General features: G+C 43.5%; 2 protein-coding genes across 2 annotated transcripts; both read left to right on the top strand.

Annotated features, from left to right (window-relative positions):
* On the top strand, positions 1–2,217 carry LOC104425868 (organic cation/carnitine transporter 1). Its single transcript, XM_010038712.3, is given in 3 exon segments — positions 1–594; positions 705–1,381; positions 1,383–2,217. Coding segments are annotated over 3 exon segments (1,815 nt in total). The 5' UTR covers positions 1–44; the 3' UTR covers positions 1,971–2,217.
* A 3,169-nt stretch (positions 2,218–5,386) lies between these two features.
* Positions 5,387–8,715, top strand: LOC104425869 (basic transcription factor 3). Its single transcript, XM_010038713.3, has 6 exons — positions 5,387–5,537; positions 7,300–7,367; positions 7,696–7,844; positions 7,924–7,980; positions 8,109–8,147; positions 8,234–8,715. The coding sequence occupies exons 2-6, from the start codon at positions 7,300–7,302 to the stop codon at positions 8,470–8,472; spliced, it is 552 nt and encodes a 183-aa protein (XP_010037015.1). The 5' UTR covers positions 5,387–5,537; the 3' UTR covers positions 8,473–8,715.
* Positions 8,716–8,860: the final 145 nt, after the last annotated feature.

Raw genomic sequence — 8,860 nt, 5'->3', positions numbered from 1 at the left:
AAGGTTTATTATTTTCAAAAGGTTCATATAGCATGCTTTAACACATGCCGAACCTTCTTCTATATAATGGACATGGAATCAGAAGGGAAGATGCAGAATCTTGGCAGGTGCTTTTCGAATATTCACCCCCTGCTTTAGCTACGTTCCCTCCAACAATGGAAGATGAAGAGGCACAGCGACTCGTGTGCATGAACATCGACCTGGCGCAGATCGAGTCACCACCCAGGAAGCTAGAGCTAACCGTGGACGAAGTCCTGGAGGAGTACGTCGGGTCGTTCGGGTTCTCGCAGCTGCTGCACGTGTTCTTGGTGTCGTTCGCATGGATATTCGATTCCCAGAACGCGCTGATCACCATCTTCACCGACGCGCAGCCGTCGGCCTGGAGGTGCAAATCGCCGGGTTCCTGCATCGGTGCTGCTGGAGGAGGAGGCGGAGACGGAGGCGGCGCCGCTTCCGTTTGTGGATTGGAGCGAGGGACCTGGGAGTGGGTCGGCGGCAACACCAGCTCGGTAATCGCCGAATGGGGTCTCATTTGCGACCGCAAGTTCCTTGCTGCCGTACCCGCCTCTCTCTTCTTCCTCGGCTCTTTATTAGGTACGTCAGATCGATCCGCCTCTTGAACATGCTTACAGAGCCGCATGCTTTTCCACCTACTCAGAGGTATCATTTCTCATGGTTTTCGTTATTCGCTTTTTCCTGCGCAGGATCTGCTGTTTTTGGTCACTTGGCGGACGCGCGCCTAGGCCGGAAGAGAACCGTGCTGATCGCCTGCGTCTTGACCACTCTGACCGGTTTCCTCACCTCCCTTTCGCCGGACGTATGGACGTATGCCTTCCTCCGCTTTGCCAACGGTTTCGCTCGATCGGGGATCGGCATTTGCTGTCTCGTCCTTTCCACAGAAGCTGTCGGCCGCAAATGGCGCGGGCAAGTGGGGCAATACGGCTTCTTCTTCTTCACCGCGGGGTTCTTCTCTCTCCCCTTGATCGCTTATCAGACGAGGAACTGTTGGAGGGACCTGTACAGGATAATATCCATCTTTCCCCTGCTCTACTGCTTTCTCCTGGTCCCTTTCGTTTCCGAGTCGCCGCGTTGGCTTCTTGTCAAGGGGCGCGAGGGAGAGGCGCTCGACGTGTTGAAGAAGTTCGCACGACTCAACGGTAAGAAGCTGCCATCCAATCTAGTCCTCTCCAATCCGTCTCCGCCGAAAATGGTTGGCAAAGCCGAGGCCGGAGCAGGATCAATGGCAGCTGAAGCAGAGGAGAGCCTGTGGAAGACCAGATGGGCGGCTCAAAGAATGATCCTGATCATGTTAGCCGGTTTCGGGATCGGGTTCGTGTACTACGGCATTCAATTGAACGTCGAAAACCTCGACTTCAATCTCTTACTTCACCGTGGCCCTCAACGCGATGATGGAAATTCCCGCTGTCCTCCTCGGGAGCGTACTCTTGAGCTTCATGAACCGCCGCCTGCTCTTCTCGCAGTCCGCCTTCTTAGCCGGAATCTCGTGCATCCTCTGCGTCATCTTCGCTCGAGAGAACCGCGGCGGCAAGGACGCGCAGAAATCGGGCGGGAGCGGGAGGGGGAGCTGGGCGCAACTCATCATCGAAGGGGTGGGGTTCATGGCCGCTTCCATGGCGTTCGACGTGTCGTACATCTACTGCGTGGAGCTGTTCCCTACCAACGTGAGGAACTTCGCCGTGTCCTTGCTGCGCCAGGCCGTCATGTTGGGGGCTTCGCTCGCGCCTCTGCTGGTCGCGGTCGGCCGCCTGAGCCCGTCGTTGTCGTTCCTCGTGTTCGGCTCGCTGTCCATCTTCAGTGGAGTCTTGAGCCTCTGGCTTCCTGAGACCAGGAATGCTCCCCTCTACGAGACCCTGAAACAACAAGAAGAGGAAGAAAGCCTGAGCTGCGCATCCGATGATTCGGGTTTCGAGCTTGCGAAGGAGGGCAAAGTTGATTGCCCGCCGATATGATTGCGCGATGGTGTACAGCAGAAACTCTAAAGACTGCGTACACCAGATGGCCAGAATCAGATGCTTACAAAGTGTAAAATATTTGATCGCCGTTTCATGTTGCAACTTCGTTTAGGCTTGAAGATCCAAGCGATTGCGTCATGGTGAAGATGTTGGGATTAATCGAGGCGTGAATAGCCGTTGGAAAATGTACATTGATATTATATTGGATTGCGATTGTTATGATTATGGAGTTGATTGTCGACTAGACTTGACCGATTCTGCAGGGCACATTTCGAAATATTAGAGGCAAAGCGTCGGATACTTATGGTTTCTTCGCCTGCTTTTGAGGCAGCGACGTTCTTGAAATTAGCCCTCCAGAGCTTCAACAGCCGAACGAATCTGTTGCCTGCATGACTACCGTAACGAAGTGTTTGAAGCCTGAAAAGAACGGCATATCGCGTTTCTCGTGGAGAGCCACCTGAATGTGAGCGGAAAAAAGCGTCGAATGTAATCGTTTACATCGATGTACTGTTCTATTACAAAAAGAACCAACCATTCTCTAGGTTGCAGAATTCATCCGCCTGCATTTTCTTGGCCTTTCACACAGCCATTTACCGGAAGTTGCCATCTCACAGTGCAGGACTCTGTTTCGTTTGCCTACTTCATTGAGGCTTGAGAGCGCCCAAGGATGACAAGATCCTAAATGGTAAAGGATGACAAGATCCTAAATGGTCAAATGGATAGATCAAATCGGGTTTGGGTTGGGTTATAAATGGTCCGACCCAAATCTATCTATTTAATTAATGTAAAATTCTTGATCCATACGCGATCCGATTCATTCCTAGTCCATGCGACCAATTTAATTAAACCTACAAAAGCTTATTTTTTATGATTTTTTTTTCAAAAATGGTATAGCTAAAACATTTTCATGCAATATAAATATAGTGAATAATTTTTATAATTTTTTAAAAAATAAGCCTCTATTTATTTCATGGACAAGGTATTTTTTTTAGGAAAATTACGAAATTTTTCGTTTTTTTACCTGAAATCTAAAAATAAATTAGAAAATATTTTATGATATTCAAAAGTATGAAAAATATTATTACATTTTCCACCACACACTCCTTTTAATATTTTTCTTTTCTTTTTTTTTTTTAAAAAATAGAATTTTAAATTATTATTTTCTTTTTCTTTTCTTTTTTTTTAAATATAATTTTTAATTATTTCTCTTTTCTTTTTCCCTTTCATTCTTCTTCGGCTGATAACTAGCCATGATGGCGGCTAGCCAGCCAAGCCTTGCCAGACATTGGTGACCTCGAACTCACCTGAGACTAGCTAGCTTGAGCTTTGCCAGCCATCGTTGTGTTGGCTATCGGTTGAGGAAGATAAAAGAAGAAAGAAAAAAAAAAAATTATAATTTCAATTTTTGTAAAAAAAAATATATTTATAAGGCTAAAGAGGGAAAGAGAGTGTGTGAGTCCTGGATTGGAAATCGGTTATAAGTCCAACCCATTTAGACCAATTTATTTTAAGCTTTCAATTTTTAAACCCATTTAAACAGGCTTTTCAAAATTTAAGTGAACCATTTGAGTTTTAAATGTGTCATATATGGATTTAAGACCCATCTTGATAAGTCTATTGGTGGAGGAACCATAAACGTCCAGATTGATTCCAAGCATGTTCACTACAATGCAATTGTCCAACCAACATCAGCAACATAACAATCCACCCGTGCATTACCGGTCTCGTAGACTCGCAACTTCTGCATTTTCGCACTGTCTAGGCCAATATTTCTATCAATAGTACAAGAGCATTTGGTAGGATTAAGAGTGAGAATCCTAATTCATCTTCAAACTAAGGCTACATATAGCAAAAGATTTCACTATAATTAACACATTTCATCTTTATATTACTACTCCAAACTATAGACGAGAACATATAGAACCATCCGAACTAAAAATTGCTTGAACCAGACCAAACTGGCTAATTCTAGCCAAGCTCTGGAGGTGCCAGTTCGGTTATTGATTCCATACAATTCGATTATTTTCAATTTGGTTCCTTGGATAGGAACCAGACCGCCTGGACTGGACCATTTTATTATTATTATTATTATTATTATTATTATTATTATTATTATTAAAACCCTACTCACTAGTCGCCACTCCCATTCCGCTTCCTCTTAGCTTCTTCCCTTCGTTGCCTAGAGAAATCTGTTCGTCCAACATCGCTTGTCCAAGTTGAACCGCCCCTTCCGAACTCTTCGTCGTCGCCAGCTCCAGATTTGAAGGTTCGCAGACTCCACATCTAGACTAGTAGAGTCACCGGCGCAATTGTCAAGGCTCGCTTGTCCATGCCGAGCCCTCTCCGTCGTTGCTCGCAGCCATGGACGACTTGCCATTGGAAGTTCGTAGGCCAGATCTTAGAGGCACAAACCCTTAAGAGCCATAACTGGACCAGCGACTCGTCCAAGTTGAGCCACTCCTTCATTGTCCAAGCTCGCCAAATATGTGGACAGGCCGCCTTGCGAGCCATAGACAAGGCCATATTTGGACGGGTAATGAGTAGCATCGAGTGATGCCGGAAGGAGTCACTCAACTTGGAAGCAGGAAAGGTACTATGTTGGTGGCGACGGAGGGAGCCACTAGTTCTGTTCACCCACTTAGGAACCGGATCAAACTAGTCTGATCCCATTTTAGGACTCAATGGTCTAGTTCTTGGTTCCAAAGAATGGGGACCAGTTCCACTGGTCCAATCACCCCTACTCAATTACAAGAAAAATAGATCATATATATATTTAATAACTATTTATTAGTTTAAGCCCAAACTACTAATAAAATACAAGTCTAAATTATAAAAGCCCTCTAATGTCTCCGAGCACTACTCTTTAAGACTCCAATCAAGATGATTATTGGACCCACGTTTGCTCACCGAAGAACAAGACCTTCATGTCTTCTTGTCAATAGGGAATATAAACTACACCTCATGACATTATCAACTTGATATTAATTGAAATTATGAAAATTTTCGCATGATTTATAGCAACATTTAGATTGGGCCGTGGATATAAGGCATTCAATTTGACGTATAGCTTAAAAAAATGTATCAAGTGGAAATTTAATAGGAGAATCAATGTTGGATGAACACATGGTTCGAACGAAACGAGCATCAAAAGCAAAGCACGAGAGAAAATTGAGTTATTTTTATAGTTTGACAATAATTTGTTTCTGAGGGATTTTCATTTACCGAATGATTAAATCGCCATCACACGAGTAATTAGATCTTAACAAAATGACTTTTCACTTTCATTTTAACAAAACGAGTGCGCTAGTGAACTCTACTTGGGCAATGCCCCAACTCACGAGGGTCCGCACGATCGGGGCACGTGTCCCGCGAGGCCCTGTCTCAGCCGTCCGATCGTAGTATAGACCACGGAACGTAGCAGTCGAAAACCTTGGCTGGGAAGAGGAGGGCAGCAATCCTTAAATCAAAGCGAGCGCCGTCTGAGGAGTCTTGCTCTCTCTCTCTCTCTCTCTTCTTATCTTCTTCTCCCCCAAAACCCCATCGGACCCAAAAACCCTAACGAAGGTAAACCCATCTTCTCCACCTCGAATTTGACTCCGCCTGCCATTCTTTTGACCTCTCTTGCGTTCTTGACGCATTCTCGTGGCGCGGTGTCTGTTGGGTCGTTAGCTCGAATCTGTGATTAGGGTTTTGGCTTCTGATTGCTGGGTTGTTGGAATATCGTTTGCATTTCTGCTGCTGCTGTTGTCTTTTTCTTTCTGTTTGGAGGTTTTTAGGAGATGGGGGTTCTTGGGGGCTTGGTCTTCGATCGTGGGTATGGGGCTTTTTGTCGTCGGATGCGTGTGTGGGCTCTGTGTGCTGTCTTTCTGACGCTTTGCCTCGCTCATTTGTTTGGTTGATGTGGGAGTTGTGGAGAAAGATGATCACTTTGGCTCCAGTATTAGATATTTCCTTCTTGGGTTGAGTATGTGATGTGAATGGGAGGAAAATAAGTATTCAAAAAGTGATTCGGCTGGGTAATATAACGCAGTTAGCCTTGTGTGCCCTCTTGTATATTCTGTAAGTTTTGCGGCCGATTGGGTGGGTTGAACTTGGGCTGATGGATGCAATTGAGGTGGGTTTTATCTGTGGGCGTGGAGTTAGCTGTTATAGCTCAGTAGTAGGAAGAATCTGGTGTAGGAACTGTAGTGACTTGTTTTAGGCAGACTGGATAATTTGGTCCGCAATTGAGAGCATCCTAAAAGTGTCAAAGGGAGGGTGGCATATTCTGTAATGTTCAAGAGCAGGTAGAAGTTCAAGATATCCGTTGTTGTGTCAAAGCAGTCCTTTTGCAAAGGTTGCTCTGTATAGTTAGTCTAAGACTTTAGGTATTCTTTTTCAATTGAAATGATGCAGAATTTACATATTTAAGCTTTTGCATTTTATCCTCATCTGGCTTTGTTTGATAAGCTTTTAGTGTTTTGCTGTTAGAGGCAGAGTATTGTTCACTTATTAGCTATTTATAATATTGTGTTCGAGCCTTTGAGGCTTTTCTTTTGGTTGTCTTTTTGTTTTAAGTTTTGCGTAGTTGTGTGGGTTAGATTTGTGCTTAATTTGGTTTTGTGTTGTGGTTACTAGTTGGAGTGTTTCGAAGTCTTCATATATGGTTGACTTTTGTAATGATTATCTTAACCATGGTGTCCTCGTTGCTTTTGGTCTAATTTGTTCATCTGTTACTGGTGTCAATTTTTTTTTCTTTTTGCATGTGTCATTGATTGTGTTGCGGGCCTTGGGGTCTACCCTAGTTAGGAATGAATAAGGCGTGGCTGTTTTTTTTAACAGGATGCATTCTCTGATTTAATAAGTTTGAACTATGCTTAAAGAACATGATTGACATTGGGGCCTTCTCTGTGATCTAATTATCTTGCATTTTTGTTGGCTGAAGAGATGATAAACTAGAGTTTGTGTCCCATCCTAGCTGAAAATCGAGAAAACTACTAACTAGGCGATCAGCAATGAGAAACATTGTCATCTTTTTAAGAAATGATTGCGGTTATTTTTTTATTGTCTTTGAAATTGCATGACCTTGTGTGTGTACTGGACAAACTAAAAATGGTTTTCGGAAGAGAATGGTGTTGAAGTTGAGATCTTAATTCACAATGTGCATTCCTTTAATTCCTTCCATCTTTTATATTAGGGTTTTTTTTTGGTCCTCCAGTAATTCTGTACTTGGCCTTTTGGTGATTCCTGTGCAGTCCTTCCCACAATTCTATCAACTTCCATTATGCCTTGAGAGTTTCTGGCTTTGAAGTAGTTTTATTGTTGCTTAACTCTTTTTACCATGCAGATGAATAGGGAGAGGCTTATGAAGATGGCGGGTTCTGTCCGCACTGGTGGAAAGGGTACCATGAGAAGGTCTGCAAGTTGGTCCTACTCATAAGTCAGATGTTCCTATGAAGTTTTTTTTTATCTTGGTTTACCAGCATATGACAGTTTCTTTTGCTTGTTCACATCTGTTTGTCAGATTATAAATGGTGAAATTTTGAAATGAGCTAAATAGAAAGCTACTTAATGTATGTCACAGAAAGAGAGGATCTCCTTTCTTTTTGACAGACAGAAGTGAGGGTTTCCTTCCTCATAGGACTTCTAACATGCATTTTTCATTTAACTGTGGCTTGGTTACATAGATCACTGATCTGATGCCATCTAATTGTCGTTACTCATTTGGTGGTCTCAACTGCAGAAAGAAGAAGGCTGTTCATAAGACCACCACGACAGATGATAAAAGGCTTCAAAGCACCCTGAAGAGGATTGGGGTGAATGCCATCCCCGCAATTGAAGAAGTCAACATTTTTAAGGATGATGTAGTTATCCAGTTTTTGAATCCCAAAGGTGAGATACTTTTCAAATTGCAACCCCAAATGATGTTTCTTTAGGATCAAGTGATGATTTTTCTACTTTGGAAATGCAGTTCAAGCGTCTATTGCTGCAAATACCTGGGTAGTTAGTGGTTCTCCTCAGACCAAGAGTACGCATTTCTCCTTTTCTCCTTTAACTTTTATTATAGTTTTATCTTTAGAATGTTTCATGGACTTTGAAAATGCCAGAGTTTAACACATGTTATTGACATATGACATCAATTCCTTGTATGTGCAGAGCTACAGGATATCCTCCCTGGCATCATCAACCAATTAGGTAATGCTTGTGTTCTCTTACTAGTAGATGTTTTTATTTGCTTTGTGATTCTGTATGTTTAAATTTACTTGGGGGAGATAATGCAGGTCCTGATAACTTGGACAACCTGAGGAAGTTGGCAGAGCAATTCCAGAAGCAGGTGCCTGGTGCGGCCACTGGTTCTGGTGCCACTGGAATGCAGGATGACGACGACGACGAAGTCCCCGAGCTTGTACCTGGCGAGACTTTTGAGGCCGCCGCTGAAGAGGGTCAGGCGACTCAGGTGACTGAGGCGACTCAGGTGACTGAGGCCACTAAGGTGACTGAGGCAACTCCGGCCTCCTAGAGAGAGGGATTGTTATTGTCATTTCAATACTTGTAGTGCTATTAAAATCCTTATTTTCTCTCATTTGTCTGTCTTTCCATTGTACTTTTAACGAACTGTTTTAATCTCGTGAGGCTTGTGAAATCTGAGCAGTTCTCTTACTCAAATCGCTGAATATTTGTCTGGCAAGATCAAGTATTGGCGTTTCAGATGCGGATTCTTCAGATCTCTGAGTTTTACTTTATCATAAGGAGTAAGCGGTTATATGTGGGTGATGGGATTTAATACAAAATCTGTCTTGTCTTTATCTTCTTGAATCATGTCGGATGCTCCATCTCCTCCGCACCATAGGTTGCATGCTGATCTGAAATTGTCACAATCTACAGTAAACGCCGAGAATTTCCAAACC

The sequence above is a fragment of the Eucalyptus grandis genome, chromosome 11 (assembly GCF_016545825.1).
Source record: "Eucalyptus grandis isolate ANBG69807.140 chromosome 11, ASM1654582v1, whole genome shotgun sequence".
NCBI classification, from domain to species: Eukaryota; Viridiplantae; Streptophyta; class Magnoliopsida; order Myrtales; family Myrtaceae; genus Eucalyptus; species Eucalyptus grandis.
This window is presented reverse-complemented; position numbering and strand designations above follow the sequence as displayed.

Excerpts from the sequence above, each read along its gene's own strand:
- LOC104425869 (XM_010038713.3), top strand. The coding sequence starts at position 7,300 with ATGAATAGGGAGAGGCTTATGAAGATGGCGGGTTCTGTCCGCACTGGT. Across the intron at positions 7,845-7,923 it reads CCAGTTTTTGAATCCCAAAG|TTCAAGCGTCTATTGCTGCA; the intron begins GTGAGATACTTT and ends TTGGAAATGCAG. Across the intron at positions 8,148-8,233 it reads TGGCATCATCAACCAATTAG|GTCCTGATAACTTGGACAAC; the intron begins GTAATGCTTGTG and ends GAGATAATGCAG.